We start from the raw sequence: 26136 nt of genomic DNA, 5'->3' as shown, positions 1-26136 counted from the left end.
TGGAACTCAGGCCTTCTCTACGCGTATCTTCCGATACCGCTAATAACCAAAACTCTAGTGAAGCTACAACAGGACAAGGGGTCCATGATACTCATAGCCCCGCATTGGCCTCGACAAATATGGTTTCCCATACTTTTCAACCTCTCGATCTCAGAGCCAATTCGCCTGGGTGTAGCTCCTACTTTCATAACTCAAGATCAGGGCAGGTTGCGCCATCCCAACCTTCAATCCCTATCTCTAACAGCATGGATGTTGAAAGCTTGATCTTACAACCACTCAATCTTTCAACTAATGTCTCTCAAGTACTTATAGGTTCACGTAAACCTTCCACGCGGAAGAACTATTCTTCCAAATGGAAAATATTTACTTTGTGGTGCACGCAAAAGGACATTGACCCTTTCTCCTGCCCCACACCTTCTTTGCTAGACTACTTATGTCATCTTTCAGACTCTGCTCTCCAGACCTCATCTGTAAGAGTACACTTAAGTGCAATCTCGGCTTACCATAACAAGATGGGAGATGCACCAATATCCATACAACCTCTTGTCAGTAGATTTATGAGAGGTTTAACTCACCTTAAACCACCAATACGGCCACCAGTCATAGAATGGGACTTTAATCTGGTATTAACAAGGCTCATGCGTTCTCCTTTAGAACCCATGAATTCCTGCGATGTTAAATTTCTCACATGGAAGACAATCTTCCTCATAGCCATTACATCTGCTAGAAGGGTTAGTGAGTTTCAAGCACTTGTCACGTACTCAACCTATACAAAATTCCTACATGACAGAGTGGTTCTCCGTACACATCCAAAATTCCTCCCCAAGGTAGTTACGGAATTCCACTTGAATCAATCCATAGTTTTGCCCACATTCTTCCCAAGGCCTCACTCTCACCAAGGTGAAAAGGCTTTACATACCTTGGACTGTAAGCGTGCACTAGCATACTACTTAGATTGCACTGCACTACATAGGAAATCCACTCAGCTCTTTGTTTCTTTTGATCCAAACAAACCGGGTAATCCAGTGGGCAAACACACTCTCTCCAACTGGCTAGCAGACTGTATAGAGTTTTGTTATGAAAAAGCAGGCCTTCCTCTCCAAGGGCGAGTAAAAGCACATTCAGTAAGAGCAATGTCAACCTCAGTAGCACACTATCGTTCAGTGCCAGTTCTTGACATATGTAAAGCTGCAACATGGAGTTCTCTTCACACCTTTGCAGCTCATTACTGCTTTGACAAAGAAGGATGACAAGATTCAGCCTACGGCTAATCTGTCTTAAAGAACTTATTTCCAGTATAATCCCAACTCCTTCTACATCCAACCTGCTATGACTTCAGGCTGCCTCACTTTTTCCAACAATTCTTCACTGTTGGTCCATTACAAACTGATTCAGCCTATAGCTTGCTAATATAGAAACATAGAAACATAGAAATGACGGCAGAAGAAGACCAACCGGTCCATCCAGTCTGCCCAGCAAGCTTCACACATTTGTTCTCATACTTAACTGTTTCTCTTGGCTCTTAGTAACCTTATGTTCTAATTCCCTTTTCACCCCCACCATTAATGTAGAGAGCAGTGCTGGAGCTGCTTCCAAGTGAAATATTAAGTTTGATTAGTTGGGTAAGCGGCAGCATAGCTCTCTGCCATGAAGCAGAGGGCAATGCTGGAAATGTGTGAAGTATCAGTTTTTCTTTTCCCCTGTCATTGAAGCAAGGAGTCATGCCGGACATGCACCGAAAGTGAAGAATGCCTTGAAAGTCACATTAACTATCATCAAATATTGAAAAGCCTAATAATTGGTAATACCTATAAGCCCATGAACCCATCCCTGTTTTTTTTTCTTTTTTTCTTTTCTTTTTTTAATTGGGAGATGGATGCCCTTCATCCTTCTACTCTGTGAAGGTGGACACCTACCACCGGCCACTGGCATCCCGCTCCGTTAATGCCTCTGTGGCTACTGCCGCTCCATGCAGTGTTTTACTACCTGCTCTTTATATGCGTCCTCTAGAACTGATGGATCCCATCCCTGGGTTTTTTTATTATTTATTTAATTGGGAGATGACAGCCCTCCATCCTTCCGCTCCGTGAAGGTGGACACCTACCACTGGCCACTGGCATCCCGCTCCGTGAATGCCTCTGTGGCTACTGCCGCTCTGTGCAGTATTTTACTACCTGCTCTTTATATGGACACCTACCACTGGCCACTGGCATCCCGCTCCGTGAATGCCTCTGTGGCTACTGCCGCTCCGTGCAGTATTTTACTACCTGCTCTTTATATGTGTCCTCTAGACCTGATGGATCCCATCCCTGTTTTGTTTTTTGTTTTTGTTTTTTATTTAATTGGGAGATGACAGCCCTACATCCTTCCGCTCCATGAAGGTGGACACCTACCACTGGCCACTGGCATCCCGCTCCGTGAATGCCTCTGTGGCTACTGCCGCTCCGTGCAGTATTTTACTACCTGCTCTTTATATGCGTCCTCTGGACCTGATGGATCCACAATATTTATCCCATGCCCCTTTGAAGTGCTTCACAGTTTTGGACTTCACCACTTCCTCCGGAAGGGCATTCCAGGCATCCACCACTCTCTCCGTGAAGAAATTCTTCCTGACATTGGTTCTTAGTCTTCCTCCTTGGAGCCTCAGCTCGTGACCTCTGGTTCTGCTGATTTTTTTCTGTTGGAAAAGGTTTGTCATTGTCTTTGGATCGTTAAAGTTTTTCAAGTATCTGAAAGTTTGAATCATATCACCCCTGCTCCTCCTTTCCTCCAGGGTGTACATATTTAGATTCTTCAATCTCTCCTCGTATGTCAACCGATGAAGACCCTCCACCTTCCTGGTCGCCCTTCTCTGTACCGCCTCCAACTTGTCCTTGTCTCTTTGTAGATACGGTCTCCAGAACTGAACACAGTACTCCAGGTGAGGCCTCACCAAGGACCTGTACAAGGGGATTATCACTTCCCTTTTCTTACTCGATATTCCTCACCCGTATGTGAGGCCTAGCATCCTTCTTGTCCTGGGATAAAGCAAAATTGCTTACCTTGTAATAGGTGTTATCCCAGGACAGCAGGATGTAGTCCTTACGAAACCCACCCGCCACCCCGCGGAGTTGGGTCCGATACGTTTTATTATTTTACTTTTGCTAAAGCTTATTGCTACATTCGAGTCTGAAGGGAGACCCCTGTGGCTGAGAATATCATGGTATGCTGGGCATGCTCAGTGGGCTCAGGATGCCAGTCAAAAGTTTCTAGAAACTTTGACAGAAAGTTTTCCGTGATAGGGCTCCATCAATGACATCACCCATATGTGAGGACTGCATCCTGCTGTCCTGGGATAACACCTATTACAAGGTAAGCAATTTTGCTGTACACTGGTTCCCCAAACTCTGCACAACCAGTACTCTCTGTTCTGGACTCCTAGGCACTTCCACCCTGTAATTATTCTCTTCCATTCTAACCTCTCGGGATTCTCTTTAGGGAGGCCTACGGAGCCCCTTTGTAGGAGATGGCTGTAGATTGATGATTTATATATCTTGATTTTATTGTTTGATGTTTCATGAGGAATTTTGTTTTTCCATTGTTGCACTGCATAGAGTCTGGCAAGTTGCGTTTTACAGTTCAGTTTTTGTCTGCACATTTCTATTTATACTTTACTAGCTGTACCCGGCCACGCGTTGCAGTGGCAGAGCCAGGTTAAGTGGAAAAGAAAGAAAAGAGAATGGGGATAACCGCCCCCTGCCCCCCCCCCCCCCGAACATGGACGCAATAACATCCCCACGCCCCCCCCCCCCTCCCCTGCAGGCCCGCCGATACCTGTCAAAAATGGTAGTTGGTGGAGCGGGCGTTCGTTCCGGCATGGAAGTACTGGCGCCGGGCCCTTGGCAGCCAGCACTGAAACTGTCTCCGACGGCTGTTAGAACTTACTCTGTCAGTGGGGTGGAGCAATGGGAGCGGTAGTCTCGCTCAGATATTAAGGGCAAAGATGAGCCGGTTGCCAGTCCAGAAAATGGCGTCGACGGGCCCTCGCCCTTACTGTGTCACATGGGCTACTGCCGCCATTGGCGTTCCCGAGTGTCCTAGTAAGGGACAGAGCCGTCGGCGCCATTTTGATTGCTGGCAGCCGATGGCCGTAGTGTATGCGATGTGTCACGAAGCGGTGTTGCCCCCCCAGGAGCAGCCCGAACTATTCTGCCATTTTGCGTGCGTTCGGAGGGTGTGGGCAGTAAGTAGAAAAGTCATGGGCGTGGGGGGTGTGAGGAGGGTATTTTTGTGTGAGTTCGTAGGGTGTGGGAATAGCAAACATGTGGCATGTGAGTGGCCTCCCGGTGTAGCATGCTGGAATTTTGTGGGTTTTTGTGTGTTTTGGGAGGGTGTGTGAAGTAAGTACAATTGGCATGTGTGCGGGGGGGGGTGTGAGGAGGGTGGATTTGTGTCTGGTCGGAGGGTGTGTGAATCCCAAACATTGCTCACGTGTGTGTGGGGTGTGAGCGTTTGTGCAAGGTGTAAGAGCTTGCGCTTACGTCCAGCAGATGTCGCTGTTTTGTGAAACCAAATTTTAAAACTTTTTTACCAGCCCCCGGTATGACATATATGTAATGTAAGTGTAGAAGAACCTTGCCGTATGTGAGGTGAAGCTTGTGTCCAAATTTGAAAGCAATCGGTTCAGCTGTGGCTGAGCCTGGTTAAGTTGAAAAAACAGAACAGAGCAGTAAAGGTTACAGTTTGTGGGTTGTTTTTTTTTTGTACCCAAATGAACAGCACCAGCAAAGAAAAGCAAGTTTGCTTACCGTAAACGGTGTTTCCGTAGATAGCAGGATGAATTAGCCATGCTGTTATGGGACCTGTCCGTCAGGCACAGGAGGCGGAGCTTCCAAAGTGAAGTCAGAGCTGTGCTCTGAGGCTGCGCGTGGGTTCCCGCGCTGGAATAACGACTCTCCTCAGTCTGTAATAAAGCAAGCGTGAGCAGTAGTCGACTGACAGGGAGGTGGGCGGGTCAGCATGGCTAATTCATCCTGCTATCTACGGAAACACCGTTTACGGTAAGCAAACTTGCTTTTTCCCGTCGATAGCAGGCTGAATTAGCCCTGCTGTTATGGGAGTTCAAAGCCCCGCATCACGTTACATTTTATTTCGTGATGCAACTGTGTGTCAGTCGAGTTAACCCTCCCTCTTTTCTAACGTTTGTAAGACTGATTGTCCCAGTCTCGAGTCTTCAGTTGAATGTTGCTCAAGGCAGTAATGGGCAGCAAATGTGTGAAGAGATGACCACATAGCTGCTTTGCAAATGTCCAGAAGAGGGACTCTTGTGAGGTATGCTATAGAAGTGGCCATAGCTCGTGTTTGATGAGCTTTAGGTCGAGTAGCTAAAATCAGATTTTGTTTTGTATGACAGAATTGAATACATTGAGCGATCCAGCTCACTATGGTTCGCTTTGACACTGTCTTCCCTGGCGAGTTCGGATTAAAGGACAGAAATAGTTGTGATGGTCGAGTGGGAGATTGAGTTTGTAAGGTGTATAATGCAAGTGCACGCTTACAATCCAGTGTGTGGAGCATCTTGTCTCTCTCTGAGGTATGCGGCTCCGGATAAAAAGTCGGTAAATCTATTGACTGATTGAGGTGAAATGGAGTCACCACCTTTGGTAGAAAAGTGGGGTGTGGGCGCAGCACCACTTTATGAGGATAGAATTGTAAGTATGGCGAGTAATGAACCAGAGCCTGTAGTTCACTAACCCATCTTGCGGAGGTGATGGCTACCAAAAATACCACTTTCCAGGTGAGGTATTTTGGATGAGCTGTGTGTAATGGTTCGAACGGTGGTTTCATGAGTTGTTCCAGCACTATGTTTAAGTCCCATTGTACTGGCGGTTTTGTAACCGGTGGACGCAGATGCATGAGGCCTTTTAGAAATCTGGATATCATGGGATGTAAAGATATGGATTGTCCTTTATACGGTCTATGTCGTGCTGCTATGGCACTGAGGTGAACACGTACTGAAGTAGTGGCCAGTCCTGCTGTATATAGCGTATGCAGGTAGTCCAAAAGGCGGGATGGGGGACAAGACAATGGGTCCAGACATTCCATTGTGCACCAGAGGGCAAACCTTTGCCATTTAAATTGGTAATTTCGACGTGTAGACGTCTTTCTTGATGCTAGGATGATTTCTTATACTGATAAGGAGATTCCTTGTTCTGATAACAGGATCCGTTCAGTCTCCACGCCGTGAGATGTAGCGACGTGTGGAGTGGATGAAGTAATGCGCCTTTTTCCTGCGATAACAGATCTACTCGTGCTGGAAGGCGAATTGGTGGTTGGATTGACATGTGGAGCAAATGCGTGTACCAGTGTTGACGTGGCCACGCTGGTGCTATGAGAATCAGTTGTGCTGCGTCCAGCATGCATTTTTGTAGCGTACGTGTGATCAGAGGAATGGGAGGAAAAGCATACATTAGTGTCTGTGTCCATGGAAGCAGGAAGGCGTCCTGCGTTTGCCGTAGACGACTGGGCCATACTGAGCAAAAGTTGTTCACTTTTCGATTGTGCTCGGTTGCAAATAGGTCTATTGAAGGGTTGTCCCCATTGTGCGAAGATGTAGTTTGCTACCTCTTGATGAAGTTCCCATTCGTGTGGATGAAAAACTCGACTGAGTTTGTCCGCTTGAGTGTTGGCTATACCTGGGATGTATGTAGCCTGATGGTAGATGGAATGTTTGCACGCCCATTCCCAAATATTTACTGCTTCTCTGCATAGGGGCCAAGAACCCGTGCCCCCTTGTTGATGTAGAACATTGCTACTTGGTTGTCTGTGTAAACCATGACTCTGTGTCCTCTTAGGTAAGGCAGGAACGTACGTAGAGCGTATCGTATTGCTCTGAGTTCTAGAAGATTGATTTGGATCGTCTGTTCCGTCTGTGACCACAGTCCTTGGGTCTGTAAATGGTCCAAGTGAGCGCCCCAACCTTTCCTGGAGGCGTCTGTCGTGAGAACAGCATTGTGTGGAAGTACCGCGAACGGTGCTCCTTTCGTTAAGGTGTTGTGCTGGAGCCACCATTGAAGTTGATTTATCATTTCCGTGGTCAAATTGATCTTCCACGACAATGGTTGCATGTGTTGTTGCCATTGTCGACGTAGGTGCCATTGAATGTGACGCATCTGAAGAAGCGTGTTGGTAACGGAATGTATGGAGGCCGCCATGTGTCCCAGGGCGACTAAGACCTGTTGAGCAGTCGGTCTGTGGTTTCGCTGTAAATTGCGAAATATCTTTGTCATCATTTTTCTTCTTTCCGGAGGAAGAAATACTCTGTTCTTGGTCGTATCTAGGATTACCCCCAGAAATTGTAATGTTTGGGTTGCTTGAAAATGGGATTTTTGGTAATTGACCAGGAGACCTAGATTGTTGAGGCAGAGAATTGTGTTCGAAAGGTTTTGATTTAAGGTTGTGGGGTCTGATGCTATCAGTAACCAATCGTCTAGGTAAGGGAATATAGTGATCCCTTGTTGTCGAAGGTGTGCCACCACCACTGCCATGCATTTGGTAAAGACTCTGGGAGCTGACGAGAGGCCGAACGGTAGTACTTTGTATTGAAAGTGGTTGTTCTGGACTCGAAATGACAGGTACTGCCATGAGGAGGGGTGCATTGGAATATGAGTGTATGCATCCTTGAGATCGATGCTGCACATCCATGCGTTGTGTTGAATCAGAGGCAAGATTGATTTGAGAGATATCATTTTGAATTTCTCTTTGACTATGAATTTGTTGAGTTGTCTGAGATCCAGGATTGGTCAAAGGTCCCCTGATTTCTTTGGAATGAGGAAGTATGGGGAGTAGAATCCTGTATTCCAGGAATTTTGTGGTAGGATATGAATCGCTCGTTGTCGTAGCAATTTGTTCAATTCCTGTTGTACCTGTAATGTGTTTGATTGGTATGTTCTGGTGGGAGGGTGTGGAAGGACTGGTTGGTTGTGAAAGGGAATTTTGTATCCGTGTTGTACAATGTTCAAGACCCAGCGATCTGTCGTGATGGATGTCCACTGGTCGTAATGTGATGTGATTCGTCCTGCAATGAGTTGTAGCAGTGGTGGCCGAGGTATTAAAAAGACTGTGTAGTCTTTGGGGTAGTTGTTTGTTGTTGCTGCTGTTGTGGTCTCTGTGGTCGGGCCCGACCCCTACGAGACTGATTCTGTGGAATGGATGGTCGACTATAAGGCTGATAGGCAGGTGCTCTGTAGGATGAATAATGCCTATAAGGCCTACGTTGGAATGGTTGTCTACGATATTGTGAAAAGAATCGTCTTCCCGATGGGTATGTTTGTTGAGCGGTGAGAGATTGGACTGCAGCTGATTGCTCCTTAAGTTGAGCCACCGTCTCCTGCAATTTTTCACCAAAAAGGGTGTCACCTCGGCAGGGAAGGTTAACTAACTTGTTGTGCATGTCCTCCCGGATGGAACTTGCTTTTAACCACGCCAATCGACGTGCTGCAACCGCACTGGCCGAGACCCTTGAAGTAGTCTCAAACCCTTCGTAGACTGTACGAAGGAGATGTCTTATTCCTTCTTCCATGTCTTGGATCGGTGAAGGATCGGTGAGGATTTGGTCATCCTTCATTCGTTGAACACAGTTATATAAATACTGGGCTAAGTAAAATTGGTGATGGTTTATCCTAGCCGCTAGCATTGACCCCTGATAAGTTCGTTTTGCGAAATCATCAAGTGTCCTTAATTCCCTTAATGGTGGGGAAGAAGAATGTAGTTTAGTCTTTCGTGCCTTTGACATTGTCGATTCCACCACTAACGAGGCATGTGGAAGTTGAGTAGTTGAGTAATACTGTGATTTCTGTAACTTATACTTGATATCAATCTTCCGTGACACCGCCGGGACCGTGAAAGGGGTGTCCCAGGACTTTTCTAGTAGCGAATCTAGCACCTTGTGAGGCGGCAGAGCTTTGGGTTCAGTAGGAATATCAAAGATTTTAAGTAAGTCCATGGTTTCAGCCCGTGGGTCCGGTACTTTTTTGATATTGATGTCTAATGCTTTCCCCATCTTCTCGAGAAATTTAGGATACTTTAAGTCCTCTGGCGGGGAATACGGCTCCTGCGGTTCTTCATCTGGTTCAGACGGATAACCAGTCGAGGAATCCGGTGATTGATTATTGTAATGAGTGTGTTGTTCACTTCTTGGTGAATATTGTGGATCCCCCGCTCCTTCTTCTAATTGTGGTTCGTTCCTTGGTTTTGGTAATGACGGTATTGTTATCGGAGCGATGGGAGAAATCGTCACGTCACCTACCCTTGGAGGGGTAGTTGGCGCCAGTGAGTCATTGCTAGACTGTACCGGTGAAGGTTGCGTATCTCCAACTGGTGAAGTTGGTATGGAATACGAAGTTTTCATTGATTCGTAGAATCCTGCGAGTGCTAACAAAAGAGTTTTAAAAGCGTCTTGCGTGTGGGGAGGCATTGGCACTTTAGCTGAAGTTGAATCACCCGTTCTTTGAACCTGTGCTCTCAGGATGTCTGAATCCGGCTGTGGGTGTATTTGTCGCAAGGTACGAGTTTCTATCGGCGTTATTCGTTTTTTTGTGTAAGGGTTCCTGTAGGGAGTCAGTGTTCCTTCGTCTTCTAGAGTTTTGGGAGAAGTCTGTACAATCCTTATCGGACGGTGGAGGAGTGTATAGATTGTATGTCTGAGAATTCCTCTTCTGAAGGTACATCTCTGGAAGTATGCGATCCAGGAGCTGGATATAATACGTTCGCCCTTTTTGTAGTTGCCGTTGTCTCCAACTCCATTTGACGTATCGGGGCTATTTGTTGTGGTAGTCGCTTTGTAGGAATTGGTTTCTGTGTCAGTGGACGCCGTTTTTGTGGCATTCGATGCTTCGCGCCGATTGGTGCTTTGTGCGTCGTTAACGACGCGGAGTGCGTCGCTTCGCGCGGCGCCCTCTGAGTCGCGTCGCTTCGATGGTGTCGATGAGCCGCGTCGATACTGTGAGTCGCGTCGCTTCGATGGTGTTGATGCGTCGCATCGATAGCGTGAGTCGCTTCGAGCGTCGTCAAAGAATGAGTCATGTGAGTCGCGTCGCGTGGCGAATGTGTAAGTACAGACGCCCCATTTGCTTTTGAGTGCGTCGCGTCGTGTTCTCGCGCCGAGCCACGTGGTGCATCATTCTTCGCTTTTTGTGAAGTAAATAAATTACTTTCATTTCTTTCTGTCCCTGATGTTTGAGCAGGGGACAACGATTTTCTTGTTCGTTCATCATGTTTTGAGGGCGGATGGACATGTTTCCTTCGCTCCTCATACCTTTTCGTTTTTAATCGCTTCTGAGGCTCTTTTTCAATGGAACCCCCCCTACATTTTTGTGAGGGGTTTTGGACCGTAGGTCGCGGGGAAGACCTCGTGTCTGAGACTGGTTGCGACGTATCTTGTAAATTTCTTAACGAATCCATTCTCTCGGATCTGATTCTGCGGGCCCTGGGGGACATGCGTCCACATGAGGTGCAATTTCCCATGTCGTGTTGAGGTCCTAAACACCTATAACACCTATCATGTGTGTCTGTGATAGACATCACCTTCCCACACCTACAAGGTTTAAACCCCGACGGTCTGGGTCCTCCCGTTTTGCTCTTTTCTGCCATTCTTACTAGGGATGTGAATCGTGTCCTCGATCGTCTTAACGATCGATTTCGGCTGGGAGGGGGAGGGAATCGTATTGTTGCCGTTTGGGGGGGTAAAATATCGTGAAAAATCGTGAAAAATCGTGAAAAATCGTGAAAAATCGAAAAATCGCAAAACCGGCACATTAAAACCCCCTAAAACCCACCCCTGACCCTTTAAATTAAATCCCCCACCCTCCCGAACCCCCCCCAAATGACTTAAATAACCTGCGGGTCCAGCGGTGGTCCGGAACGGCAGCGGTCCGGAATGGGCTCCTGCTCCTGAATCTTGTTGTCTTCAGCCGGCGCCATTTTCCAAAATGGCGCCGAAAAATGGCGGCGGCCATAGACGAACACGATTGGACAGGCAGGAGGTCCTTCCGGACCCCCGCTGGACTTTTGGCAAGTCTCGTGGGGGTCAGGAGGCCCCCCACAAGCTGGCCAAAAGTTCCTGGAGGTCCAGCGGGGGTCAGGGAGCGATTTCCCGCCGCGAATCGTTTTCGTACGGAAAATGGCGCCGGCAGGAGATCGACTGCAGGAGGTCGTTCAGCGAGGGTTCCGGCGCCTCGCTGAACAACCTCCTGCAGTCGATCTCCTGCCGGCGCCATTTTCCGTACGAAAACGATTCGCGGCGGGAAATCGCTCCCTGACCCCCGCTGGACCTCCAGGAACTTTTGGCCAGCTTGTGGGGGGCCTCCTGACCCCCACGAGACTTGCCAAAAGTCCAGCGGGGGTCCGGAAGGACCTCCTGCCGTCCAATCGTGTTCGTCTATGGCCGCCGCCATTTTTCGGCGCCATTTTGGAAAATGGCGCCGGCTGAAGACAACAAGATTCAGGAGCAGGAGCCCGTTCCGGACCGCTGCCGTTCTGGACCGCCGCTGGACCCGCAGGTTATTTAAGTCATTTGGGGGGGGTTCGGGAGGGTGGGGGATTTAATTTAAAGGGTCGGGGGTGGGTTTTAGGGGGTTTTAGTGTGCCGGCTCACGATTCTAACGATTTATAACGATAAATCGTTAGAATCTCTATTGTATTGTGTTCCATAACGGTTTAAGACGATATTAAAATTATCGGACGATAATTTTAATCGTCCTAAAACGATTCACATCCCTAATTCTTACTGTTTGTAGTCAAACGCTGAGGAGGTCCGAGCTCCGCGTGCGATTCCTGCGCGCGGAAAAACAGACTGAGGAGAGTCGTTATTCCAGCGCGGGATCCCACGCGCAGCCTCAGAGCACAGCTCTGACTTCACTTTGGAAGCTCCGCCTCCTGTGCCTGACGGACAGGTCCCATAACAACAGGGCTAATTCAGCCTGCTATCGACGGGAAATAGTTTAAATATGCAAGCACACCTTCCTGGCCCCCCCCCAACCCGGCAAAATAGAGGAACCCACGCTACAGCCCCCCGCTCAGGAGATGTGGAGAATGAGTGCCCCCCCCTGTGAAAAACGCACGGCGGAAAATGAGAACGGTCCCCCACCGTGCTCCTCCCCGGCTACCTGTGTAAACTGCCAGCCGGTGGCGAGGGTGTGTGCTAGGGTTTGTTCCGCCGGCTGCCATGTTGCAAAACTTCACAGGTGAAAGTGGTGCGTCAGGATTCCTGACCTAGTAAGGGCAAATGTCCGCTGAGGATATGGTGCCGACGGGCTCGTGCCCTTAATATGTCACATGGTGTACCGACGTCATTGTTGTCTCCGTATAGCATAGTAAGGGCAAGGTCCGCCGGTGCCATTTTGGTTGCTGGCATCCGACGGCCCTACTGAATGCGATGTGTCCCGGACCGTTCCTGTGGTGCCAGCGGAGAAGCACGGACTTGTATCAGGTGTAGTGTGTGATCGAAGTGCAGTGCGTGGGTGGGTGGAAGAGGGTACTTTAATTTAAATTCGGAGGGTGTGTGAAATGCGTGGCTTCCCAATGTAGCAGCCAGGAATTCGTGTTTTGGGAGGCTGGGTGAAGTAAGTGACATTGGCAGGCGTGTGGGTGGGGGGGTGTGGTGTGATGAGTGTGGATTTCTGTGTGTTATGAGGGAGTGTGAATGAAAGACAATAGCCCTGTGTGGGGGTGGGGTGTGGTGTGTCAGTGTGTGTGAAAGGTGTAAGAGGTTGCGCTTGCGCTGACAGCCACCAGATGTCGCTGTTTTGTGTAAGCAATTTTTAATCTTGTATTACCTGTCACAGGTGTGACCTATATGTAATATAAGTGTATAAGATCCTTCCCGTATGGGAAGTGAATGTTGTGTGCAAATTTGAACACATTCGGTTAAGCGATTGGCGAGATTAGCGACGACGTACAAACTATATAACATTTTTATTTATATAGATGGTGGCTTTATTCTGTATTTGGAGAGGTCTGTATTCTGCATGTGAGACTGAGATGAAGCATTCTTTTGGCATGTGGTTTCTTTTTAGGGATCTATAGTAGCTTGCCCTGTTCTGTTTTCCTGATAGGAGGTGTACTGATATTTTAGATTCTAGTATAATATTTGCAGTATTCCTTTTCATAGGTAGGGTTGTTATTGTTTTGAGTGTTGGCAGACAGTACTGTTTGATACTGGAGGACCATGCCCACACGAAACATGTTACAATATGTTTAATGTCATATGAAATCCAAGTTGCAGAGTTTTCTTATTGGCATCCCAACAGTGCATGTAACTATCATAACAACGTGTATATTATTTTTACCTCAGAATGTTATTTTTCATGTAAAATCTGTTATACATGCATAATTTAAAATTGTGTATGGTGAGGTGGGGGAGGAGACGCCAAGCTGTAAGGTTTGCCTAGGGCGCTTAATACCCTTGCACCGCCCCTGACAGTAAGGGGAGGAAAACGCGCGTCCAACCCGCGGCACCTAATAGCGCCCTCAACATGCAAATGCATTAGGTATGCGCACGGGATACAGAAAGTAAAATGTGCAGCCAAGCCACACACTTTACTTTCAGAAATTAGCGCCGACCCAAAGGTCGGCGCTAATTTCTTCCAGTGCCGGGAAAGTGCACAGAAAAGCAGTAAAAACTGCTTTTCTGTGCACCCTCCGACTTAATATCATAGCGATATTAAGTCAGAGGTCCCGAAAAGTAAAAAAAGTAAAAAAAAAAAAAATTTGAATTCGGCCCACGGCTGTCGGGCCGAAAACCGGATGCCTAATTTTGCCGGCGTCCGGTTTCCGAGCCCGTGGCTGTCAGCGGGCACGAGAACCGATACTGGCAAAATTGAGCGTCGGCTGTCAAACCCGCTGACAGCCGCCGCTCCTGTCAAAAAGGAGGCACTAGGGACGTGCTAGTGTCCCTAGCACCTCCTTTTCCCCGTTTTTACCGTGTCACCTAATTTAAATACAGAATCGCGCGCACCGGCGAAGGGCCGGTGCGTGCGCTGGGAGAGCGGGCGTTTGTCCGCTCTCCCGCGGACTTTACTGTATCGGCCCGACTGAGAGCACTCAGACCAGTTGAAGTCACATACAGCATGCTTATAAAGGGCAGGAACATTTATTTCCTAAGACTAAAAAGGGGCACCCCTTTACACTTTCTCCCCACAAGACAAAGTGGTTGTTCATAATTTTAAAAGATAACACACATTGCCAAAGTTATCAGTCAAATACCATGTTGTATGTCACAGAATTACATCATTACTCTTGCTGCAATGCAGTCACGGTAGTGATATACTATAGCACTATATATCCTCTTCCTATGACATCTGATCCTTAGACTGCTTGCCAGATTCTGTAAAGAAAATTCCATATTAATAGGCTCCATTTCTTCTCACATTAGAAGCAGATAACATGTAATATACAAGTCAAATCATTTCTAACATATGCAGGAAAATTGCTAATTTATTTATTTATTTATTTAAAAGTTCTTATTTTCCTTATGCATCTTCTGTAATGTTCAGTGTGGAGTACAAGTTAAACATCCATAGTAATTCAATAATACAGAACTTATAACATTAGTAACAGTGCAGTTAGTATAGCTGTGTTTAAAAAAGGATTGGATAAGTTCTTGGAGGAGAAGTCCATTAACGACTATTAATCAAGTTTACTTAGGGAATAGCCACTGCTATTAATTGCATCAGTAGCATGGGATCTTCTTGGTGTTTGAGTAATTGCCAGGTTCTTGTGGCCTGGAGTACTGGCTTAGGACTGCCCCTGCCTCAATGGCGGAGGCGTCGACCTCGACGACGAAGGGTCGGTTAGGATCCGGGTGACGTAGACAAGGTCCGGTGCAAAAGGCCTCTTTCAAGGCCTGAAAGGTGGATTGGGCCTTGGGACTCCATTCCTTGGGGTTACTGCCCTTCCTAGTCATGGCAGTGAGTGGAGCAGCTAATGTGGAGTAATTGGCGATGAAGTTCCTGAAATAGTTTGTGAATCAAAGGAACCTTTATAAGGCACGGAGGCCTATAGGTTGAGGCCAGTCTCGGATTCCTTGGAGTTTTTCAGGGTCCATGGTAAAACCACGATTGGAAATAATATATCCCAGAAACAGAAGATGAGTCTGTTCGAAGATACATTTATCTAGTTTCACATAGAGGTGGTTCTCCCTGAGACGTTGAAGGATTATCTGAACATGAGAACGATGGGATTGAGATCTTTGGAAAAGATCAGTATATCGTCTAGGTAGACAATGACAAACGAGTATAGTAGGTCCCGGAAGATCTCATTCATCAAGCGTTGAAAGACCGCAGGGGCATTACAAAGTCCGAAAGGCATCACTACGTACTCATAGTGGCCATCCCTGGTATTGAAAGCGGTCTTCCAAATGTCCTCTGGTTGGATTCTGACGAGATTGTATGCCCCACGGAGATCTAACTTCGTGAATATCTGGGCTCCTTGAAGGCGATCAAAGAGTTCACTGATGAGTGGTACATTTAAAATGTGGCACATTTAAAACTAATCAGAGAAAGTTCTTCTTCACTCAACGCACAATTAAACTCTGGAATTTGTTGCCAGAGGATGTGGTTAGTGCAGTTAGTATAGCTGTGTTTAAAAAAGGATTGGATAAGTTCTTGGATGAAAAGTCCATTACCTGCTATTAATTAAGTTGACTTCGAAAATAGCCACTGCTACTACTAGCAATGGTAAAATGAAATAGACTTAGTTTTTGGGTACTTGCCAGGTTCTTATGGCCTGGATTTGCCACTGTTGGAAACAGGATGCTGGGCTTGATGGACCCTTGGTCTGACCTAGTATGGCACCACCTATGTAATATACGACCCATATTTTTTTTACTGGTGCCCTATTGTAAACCGTTATGATGGTGAATAACTTAATGACGGTATATAAAAACTCTTAAATAAAAATAAAATAAATAAATGTTCTTATAGCGATCCTTGCGAGTTACCGCGTTTAGCCCATGGTAATCGATGCAGGGGCGGAGACTGCCATCTTTGTTCTTCATGAAGAAGAAACCAGCTCCTGCTGGAGAGTCGGAGGGTCTTATGAATCCCTTGTCGAGATTCTCTCTAATATACTCAGACATAGCCTTAGTCTCGGGTAATGAGAGAGGGTTGGTCCTGCCTTTGGGAGGCATGGTACCTGTTAGGAGTTCAATGGGGCAATTAAACCTCCGGAGCGGAGGTAGGATGTCAGCATTCTGTTTAGAGAATACATCTTGGAAGTCTGTATACGGAACAGGTAACCCAGTTAGGGTTGTAGAGTTCAACGCGGTGACTGCTGGAGACACTTGATGTAGGCAGCGGTGTTGACACTGGGGTCCCCACTGGATTAGTTGTAGGGTTTGCCAATCGAATTGCGGACCATGGCAGTCCGAGGATTATGGGGTGCGTGGAACGCTTCAGGACGTATAATGAGATCTCCTCTTCATGGAGAGTTCCCATGGAGAGACGGAAGGCTAGGGTGCAATGAGTTATGTGTCCAAGAAGGTGCTCTCTATGAATGGACACAATCCTGAGAGGAATATCCAAAGGCTGGAGTGGAATTTGGAGGAGCTTGATGATATCATCCAAGATGAAATTGCCACTCGCCCCGGTGTCCACAAGGGCAGTGGTGGCAAAGGTTCGAGACTCTCGGGAGAGAGAGACAGGGAGTAGTAATTGGGGGCCAGTAACAGTGGCGCCCAAGCTCGGGACACCCGCCGGGCTCAGGCTCTGCAGTTTCACGGATGGACTGGACAGGCTTGTAAGCAATGTCCGGAGCCGCCGCAGTACAGGCAAAGGAGCCTTCTCTCTTTCGTCGAAGGTGCTCCTCAGGTGATAAGTGCCGGCGGTTGATTTGCATTGGCTCCTCTGTTGATGGAGGAGGCGCTGGTAAGGCCTTCAGCTGAGGATTGGTGGCCCAGACTGGGCATGCAGTAGAAGGCTGAGAGGCTTTTACCTCCTGATGTCGCTGGCGTAGGCGGTGATCAATCTTGCCAACCGAGGTGATGATGTCATCCAAAGATGTGGGAATCTCGCGAGCGGCCAGCTCATTCTTTAGGGCAGGAGTTAAGCCATCCAGATAGATTGCCTGTAGGCAGTCCTCTTGTCATCCAAGTTCAGTGGCTAATGTCCTGAATTCCACCGTGAATTTGGTGAGGGAATGTGAGCCTTGACGGAGATGAAGGAGTTGGTAACCCGCAACCACCTATCGGCCGGGGTCTTGGAAGGTTCACTTGAAAACAGAGATGAAGTGAGAGAGATGACGGAGGATGTCATCCGACTGTTCCCAAAGTGGAGAGGCCCATGCTAGGGCCTTCCCCTCAAGGCCCTAGCATGGGTTATCTCCAATAACATAAACTGTGAAAAGCTTGCCATACTATTAGGAGACTTTAATCTCCATGTAGACGCTACCCCCCTCTCTCCTTCCTGTGAAACCATCCTCACTGCCCTCCAAGCGCTAGGCTTCACTCAAACCATCTCAACCCCCACACACAAAATGGGACACACTTTAGACCTCATCTTCACCAACTCCTGCATCCAAGTCCCTTCTCCACCATCCTGTACCCCTTACCGTGGTCTGACCACGCCCTCATTGAGACCCACATTACCATAGGCACATCTAATCCCTGCAACCCCCCCACAACAACACCTCCTCTTACCGCAAAACTTGTACTACTGAGGAGCTCTCCACAGCCCTTTCCGAATCTCTGATGAACCTCGACCTTTCCTCTCCTGACATTGCTCTCACCTCCTGGGTCAGCACCACTCAAGACATAGCCAACAAACTCTGCCCCTCATCACTCGTCAACAACGCACCCCTCATTCCAATAACAAACCCTGGTACACTACCGAACTACACAACTTGAAACACGACCTTAGTCTCAAAGAAAGAGCATGGCGTAAAGACCCCACCCCTCAGCGCTCCATCTCCTACAAAACCCACTTACACGCATACCGCCTAGCCATACAAAATACTAAACGTGACTACTACTCTTCCAAAATCCACAATACACTTTCAACCCCAAAGCCCTCTTCTCCTATGTAGCAGCCCTCACCAAACCTCCTTCCTCCAACACTGCTGAAGAAGATGCCAGCACAAAATGCGAAGAACTTGCTTGTTTCTTCCACAACAAAATATCCAACATACTCCTCCGTTTCCCCCCCACTCCCCACTCCCCACCCTTCCACAACCCACCATAACTCTGCCTCACTTGACTCCATAGAACTCACCACACCTAAGGAAATTGAGGCTATCCTTAAAAAATCCAAGCCTGCATCCCATCCCTCCGACACTATACCTACAAAAAACCTCATCTCCATCCCCTACACCATTGCTGCACCCCTAGCCAACCTAATTAACTGCTCCCTTTCCTCAGGCTCCAACCCCGACCCTCTTAAGCATGCCATGGTCATACCACTGCTCAAGAAGCCCTCTTTAGACCCCAAAGACCCAACTAACTACCGCCCCATCTCCAATCTACCTTTCATCTCCAAAATCATGGAGAAAGTAGTTAATACACAGCTCATGGCATTCCTTGATGACTACAACATACTCCACACAGCACAGTTTGGCTTTCGTAAAAATTTAAGTACCAAAACCCTCCTCCTATCCCTCACAGACTTCCTCCTCACTGGCCTCGACCAAGGTCAAAATTTTCTTATTGCCTTCCTCGACATCTCTGCCGCCTTCGACATGATAAGCCATGACCTCCTCATTGCCTGTCTAACCGACATAGGCATCTCTGGCACTACACTTCTATGGTTCAAATCCTATCTCACTAACAGATGCTTTTCTGTCAAATTTGGCCACTCAGAATCCTCACGTTTCTCCCTCTCCCAAGGTGTACCCCAAGGCTCTTCCCTCTCTTCCACGCTATTTAACATATACCTCCTCTCCCTCTGTCATCACCTTACTGATCTTGGACTTAAATTCTACATTTACGCTGATGACGTCCAAATCATCATCCCCATCCACGACACAATAACTACCACACTAAGCTTCTGGGAGAAATGCCTCTCCTCCATCAACACCTTACTCACATCCATGCAACTCGCCCTCAACTCTGCTAAAACCGAGCTACTCCTCATTCATAACCACCAAACCTTTAAACTGGACACACCCACTGACCCCCTGACTATTTCTCTCCTCTCGCAACCCTCTGTACGGAATTTAGGTGTCCTACTTGATCCTCATCTGAACCTCAAAAACCATATCACCTCGGTCATTAAGGGAGGTTTTTACAAACTCATGGTCCTAAAAAAGCTCAAGCCCCTTCTCCACACCCACGACCTCAAAACCGTTATTCAAGCCACATTAACATCTAAGCTAGATTACTGCAATTCCCTGTATCTTGGCCTTCCTTCCTCCTCTATCAGACCCCTCCAGATACTGCAAAATGCCACAGCAAGGATCATTAGCAATACACGCAAATCAGATCATATTACCCCTATCCTTAAAAACCTTCACTGGCTCCCTATCTCCTCCCACATCTTGTTCAAAACCATTACCATTATACACAAAGTTATCTACAACCACAACTCCTCCTGGCTTAATGAACCCCTCCAACCCACACAATCCTCACGCCCAACCAGAACAATTCATAAATGTACCCTGCTAGTTCCCTCACTCAAGAAAGCCCGCCTCTTGGCAACTAGGAATCGCGCCTTCTCAATTGCCGGCCCTAAGCTCTGGAATGATCTACCGCCCAACCTTCGTATGGAACCCTGCCCCTTCAAATTCAGAAAACAGCTAAAAACATGGCTCTTTCATCAAGCCTTCCCGGATTAACATCCTTGACCCCGTCATCTCCATTGACCCCCCGGTAACATTGATAACCCTTTTTATATTTTGTATATTTCGTATAATTGCCTCCCCCTCACACCGACCTCCGGGTCCATTTGTATATTATGTACCCTTACACCTTTAATTAACCTTGTTACAGTTCCTCTCGCCTTCTCTCCTTTCTATCTAACTTTGGGGTCACCCCCTCCAACCCCCTGTTCTTAGTTCTCCCCCTCCCCTCCCCCTGTTATTTGTATTTTCTGCCTTTTGTTATTATGTAAACCGATATGATGTGTATTTTAATGTTGGTATAGAAAAGCTGTTAAATAAATAAATAAGGCATGAGAGTATGAAAGTGATCTTGGTTTTCTCGCTGGGAAAAAGTTCAGGCTGCAATGTAAATCGCATGAAACATTGGATGAGGAAACCTTGACAGAGACGCGGATCTCCATTGAAGCGAGATGGAGCAGGAAGGGACAGAGATGCCCATGGGGACGCTAGTTGGATCCAGCCCCTCAAGTTGGCCTTCAGAGACTATTGGAGTTGAGACCACAGTCTCTCTACAGAAGAAGTCAGTGCTTCTAGGGTCTGCTGTTCTCGGACGTCAGCTGCTAGGCCAGAGATGGCCTGCAAGGCGGGAGACTCCGCCGAGTCTGTGGCCTTGGCAACCTGTTGCACTGGGAGTGGACCCTTGGCCTGGTGCAGGATTGGTACGGCACTCAGGTCAGACCCGGAGAGTGCCTGCCACCAGGAGGCGGAGCACAAGTGGAGACAGAGGCTAGCTGGAGCTTCACCAATAGCAATCCGGGGTTCCCTCAGGTTGAGTTCAAGGGAGTACCCACCACGGACAAGGGCGTGCGGTCGGTGTTCAAGCAAGGAGAACTGGAGGTCGCAGGAGGCCAGAATAGAGTGTCCAAGTGTATGACTAGAAACAAGGCCAGAGTCAATAGGTAGAATGGTCAGCCAGGCAGGGTCAGTAGCAAGATCAGTCCAAACATAGTGAGGTCAAGTAGGAGGTCGTGTTCCAGGCGGCAGATGGGAGTAGTCGATGTTCCAGGCAGAGGTCAGGTCAGGCAGCGATCAAGGATAGTCGGAGTTCCAGGCAGAGGTCAGGGCAGGCAGCGATCAAGGAGTAGTCAGGAACAAGCAGAGGTCAGTACCGTGAGATCAGTCTGAAGGGTACTACCAGGAATGGAGAGACGAAGGAGCAGGAACGCTGGGACTGGAGACAAAGGAGACTCTGGAACTGGAGACACAAGAGACACTGGAAAAGAGAGACTGGAACAGAGAGACTGGAACAGGAGACACAGGAAATGCAGGAAGGCAAACTTGCTATCACAGAGTGATCGACCCGATTGCCAAGGCAGGGATCAGGGGTTTGAGACCTGCCTTATATACTGAGGAATGGAAACGTCATCCCGGAGCGTCAGGTCCTGGTCTCCCACGCTTGGCCCTTTAAATGTCATGATGCTGGCCGCGTGCGCGCCTAGGAGCGGGGCCAAGGAGACGCTGGACGCGGAGCCCCGGCGGGAGCTCCGCTGTGAGGCCCGTGATGCTGCTGGAGACCGACAGTGGAAGGGAGGCCTGCGCTCGTGGACGGCCAAGAGAGGTGTGTAGATGCGGCCGCAGAGTGTACGCGGACGGGAAGTGCAGCACCAGGAAGGTGTGAAAAATAGGAGGAGGGATCTAATGAAGCTTGGGGAATGGTTTAAGGTCTGGCAGCTAAGATTAAATGCTAAAAAATGCAGAGTAATACATTTAGGATGCAAAAACCCAAAGGAAAGGTTCAGTATTAGATATGAAATTCTTCTAAGCACCAAGAAAGAGCAGGATCTGGGGGTAATAAGAACATAAGAACTTAAGAAAATGCCATACTGGGTCAAACCAAGGGTCCATCAAGCCCAGCATCCTGTTTCCAACAGTGGCCAATCCAGGCCGTAAGAACCTGGCAAGTACCCAAAAACTAAGTCTATTCCATGTTACCATTGCCAATGGCAGTGGCTATTCTCTAAGTGAACTTAATAGCAGGTAATGGACTTCTCCTCCAAGAACTTATCCAATCCTTTTTTAAACACAGCTATACTAACTGCACGAACCACATCCTCTGGCAACAAATTCCAGAGTTTAATTGTGCGTTGAGAAAAAAGAACTTTCTCCGATTAGTTTTAAATGTGCCCCATGCTAACTTCATGGAGTGCCCCCTAGTCTTTCTACTATCTGAAAGAGTAAATAACCGATTCACATCTACCCGTTCTAGACCTCTCATGATTTTAAACATCTCTATCATATCCCCCCTCAGCCTTCTCTTCTCCAAGCTGAAAAGTCCTAACCTCTTTAGTCTTTCCACATAGGGGAGCTGTTCCATTCCCCTTATCATTTTTGGTTACCCTTCTCTGTACCTTCTCCATCACAATTATATCTTTTTTGAGATGCGGCAATCAGAATTGTACACAGTATTCAAGATGCGGTCTCACCAAGGAGGGATACAGAGGCATTATGACATTTTCCGTTTTATTCACCATTCCCTTTCTAATAATTCTCAACATTCTGTTTGCTTTTTTGACTGCCGCAGCACACTGAACCGACGATTTCAATGGGTTATCCACTATGACACCTAGCTCTCTTTCTTGGGTTGTGTGGATCCTCAGGTTACCCTGAGCTGCGGACCACTATCGGATCCACGCTGCCCTGTGCCTTCTAGGGATGTGCATCCGTTTTCCACGGATTTGTAATCCGCAACTTATTTTTTGCTATCTGTTAAATAAGTGGGAAGGCGAAACGCATTGCGACTCCCCACGTATTAAACAGATTTCTGTTTTATTCGGCCTAAATAAAAATTTAACCCCCCCCCCCCCTCCTGACCCCCCCTAGACTTACCAAAATTCCCTGGTGGTCCAGCAGTGGGGTCCGGGAACTCACTCACACCCTCGGTGCTAGTTTCATCATGGCGCCGATAGCCTTTGTCACAGGGGCTACCGGTGGTTTAATCATAACCAGGGAATTATAAACTTGACTGATTTTTGTGTCCCTAGCATTTTTTCGCCTGCTTAGTTTGTTTTTTTTTATTTATAAGATTTTCATTCATTACATATCAAGCATATATATCTTAAGTTATTATACAGGTTAACAACATAGAAAATATAGAATAGGTACATTTTCTTCTATTTTAAGCAGAAGCTAAAGAATATCAAACATTCAAATAAGATAAGCTGCCTTCCAAGCCCACTAATTCAGAGTCCCAAGAAACCTAATCCTTAATTTTGAAATTATTTGCAAGACTAAAATTTACTAGCCTCAGGGTTAGAATTATTGCTTCCGAGAGTATATATTCACATTTTTAGTGCTCTATCCAATGGCACCCGGTGTAGAGCTCAAAGTGGGTTTTAACCTATTTTCAAGAAATTGAGTTAATTGGGTGGGTTGTGTAAATATATAGGTATTTCCCTCTGACTTTATTATACATTTACAGGGGTGTTTCAAAATAAAAAACATTCCCATTTGAATCACCTGTGCTTTTAACACTAAAAATTGTTTCCTGTACTTCTGTGTTGAAGGTGCCAGATCTGGAAATAACTGAAACCTACAGCCCATAAATTCTTTGGACCTATTAAGAAAATATTTCTTGAAGATCCAATCTCTGTCGGATTCTAACATAAGTGTGACTATTAAGGTTGAGGGTACTACTAAGCTTTCTTCTGATTGCTCTAAAATTTCAGATACATTAATAGTGTTATTCACTACAGGTTTCTTTTGCTGTAACTCATCTAATTGCAGATTCCCAATATTCCTCATCTCTGAGGATTTTCTTAGAGATGGTAAATAATAATTTAGAAGTTATTGGTAGAGTAGGTTCAGGTGTTGTATTGGTGTTGAGACAGGTGTTTTAGGAAAATTTACACAACGTATATTTCTCAATCTAGCAATATTTTCTAATTTTTCTACTTTCAATTGCAATATCTGGTTTTCCTTTATAAGTTCTACTTGTACATCATTAACTTTACCTGATTCACTTTTAATCTTAAGCAATTCAGATCTTATATTACTATTTTCAGACTCCAACAAATCAACAGTCTTCTTTACATCATTTACCATATTTACCATTGTTGTCATTTGCCCATAGATATTCTTATTCAACTCATTTATGGCCTCCCAAATATATTCCAGTGAGAATACTTGAGGCCTCACCAGAGATTTATACTGAGGCATACATAAGCCCACTTCCCTCGCACTGGTACCTGGATCAGCAACTCTAGTGAGATCATAATTGGTACCCTCGATGTCAGTATGAGTTTTAGGTTTTTCTTGCTGGCTACCCTGTCTCGCGGGAGATCCCACTAAACCAACCCCTTCGGTTGGGCTTACATCTCCTGGGGTCAGCAAGAGCCTCTCAGCGGGGTTTACCGGTGGTGTTTTCTCTCCAGGGGAGAGCGAGATGGCTAGGTCGAGAATGTCGGAGGGCTCTTCTTCTCCCCTCCCAACATTCAAGGACCCCTCAATCCCCTTCTCTAACCCTTGACTTACATGAGCATCCATTGGCCCTTCTAAAGAGGCCAACTCAGTTACATCTGAGATCTGATGTTCCCTAGCTCACCTCTTTCGAGCTGAGTGTGGCATCCTAACAGTATTAAAGACAGGGATGCAAATATACTAGGTTAGTTACTTACTTGTTCCCTGCTTAAACATGGAGACCGGGATAGAGAAAATAACATCAATATAAATTAAAATAGACGATACCTTATTTTTAAGACCAACCTTGAGACAATATAAAAGAAGAAAAATGTATCTAAAAAGAAAAAATAAATCTAAGCCGCATGCCCCTTAGGTGCACGCGGCTTTGGCGATGCATCAGTGGCAGCATGCGCCGCAAAGGGGCCGATTTTATGGGTCCCTGTAGAAGTCGCCCATCAATGACGTCAGAGTGAGTGGAACCCAGAATTCCTCCGTCGGGGCCAAGGACGCTTTCCAACATTCATAGTTTCAGGAAGATGTCTGCCTTCCTCTTCCCCAAGGCCTCTCCATTTCCTCCTGGGCCTACTCTCTTAATCCCTATTCAGAGAATGCTCTGGGATTAGGAATTCCTTCTGGGCTGTGCCTTAAGGTAGATCAGGCTAAATGCCTGAATATGGTCTTTTAAAGAGGTCTTGGTATACACTCCTTCACAGCGTATGATATATGTGCTGGTTATAAAATGCTTGTGTAGATCTGCTTGCAGACATATATGTGTGTATATGCCACCATGTACATTTGTTTGAAAGTTATCCTCTTGGGCTGAAGAGAAACCAATACAAGGAACCTTTCTTACAATCACTGCCTTTGTCCCTTTTTTTGTGTCTCTCTCTTGCTCCAAAAATGAAAATTCAGTGTACAAACACATTTGGATCCTAAAATTACCTTGGAATGACAAACTCAATGTCAGGTTAACTGAGATTTATAAATAATGGAAGAAAATAACATATATATTCAATTAACTTATTGCTCCTTTAACTCTAGGTTTCCAGAATTATTATGATGCTTGCTCAGAAGGTTTAAAAGAAGTTAGTCCCTTGTTAAAATTTGGCGGACCAGGAGATTCTTGCCGGCCATTACCAAGATCACCAATTTGTTGGAATCTTCTAAGTCATTGCTATAATGGAACAAACTTCTTCACTGGAGAGACTGGTGTGCGTTTAGACTACATAGCTTTACATAAAAAGGTTAGTTCTTTTAATAATGTTAATATCACTAGTAAGCAATGTACATTCTGCAATATTTTCTGATCTAATATTATAAAATATCTTTTTGCTGGTGTAATGCTGAGTTGCAGTTTTTCAAAATTGCCTGCATGGAATGTGTTTATTAGGTACTTGATCATGATACTCAAATACTCTTGGCCTCATTCATGAGAATGTTACATTTATATGTCCTTTGGAAGAGAATTGGCTTTGGGAGGAAGCAGGAGAGGAATTGGTGTCAGAGCTGAGGTCTGAGGACTGAAACAGATCCATAGAATGAATAAGAGAGCATGGAAATTGAACCACATGAGGGTTCTTCTGCGGAATGCTCAGAAGAGTCATATAAACGTGATTAAGCAACATTCTCATGAATGAGGCCAAGAGTACTTGAGTATCATGATCAAGTATCTAATAAACACTTTCCATGCAGGCAAGTTTAAAAAAACTGCAACTTATCAAGAATATAGTAAACGTTTTCAAGTATTACACCAGCATTCCATATTGTTATTTCCATATGGAAAAATTCAAAAATTTTGACCAGCATTACTGATGCAGGAAACTGAAACATGTTCTTGTAAAATAGTGGTGTGGATTACAACTTAAGGGAAGTGACTATTTTATTATAAAGAAA

General features: G+C 46.3%; 1 protein-coding gene across 10 annotated transcripts in view; it reads left to right on the top strand.

Annotated features, from left to right (window-relative positions):
• The window catches only part of IDUA (iduronidase alpha-L-), a 914728-nt gene that overhangs the window by 499815 nt on the left and 388777 nt on the right, over positions 1-26136 (top strand). For all 10 annotated transcript variants that reach the window (XM_029602401.1, XM_029602339.1, XM_029602392.1 and 7 more), the window contains one exon: positions 25285-25487. In XM_029602401.1, coding sequence (XP_029458261.1) covers positions 25285-25487 — 203 coding nt within the window. The remainder of the gene's footprint in view (positions 1-25284; positions 25488-26136) is intronic.

Source organism: Rhinatrema bivittatum, chromosome 1, assembly GCF_901001135.1.
Source record: "Rhinatrema bivittatum chromosome 1, aRhiBiv1.1, whole genome shotgun sequence".
NCBI classification, from domain to species: domain Eukaryota; kingdom Metazoa; phylum Chordata; class Amphibia; order Gymnophiona; family Rhinatrematidae; genus Rhinatrema; species Rhinatrema bivittatum.
The sequence above is the reverse complement of the archived record's forward strand: the minus strand, read 5'-3'. Positions and strand labels throughout refer to the sequence as shown.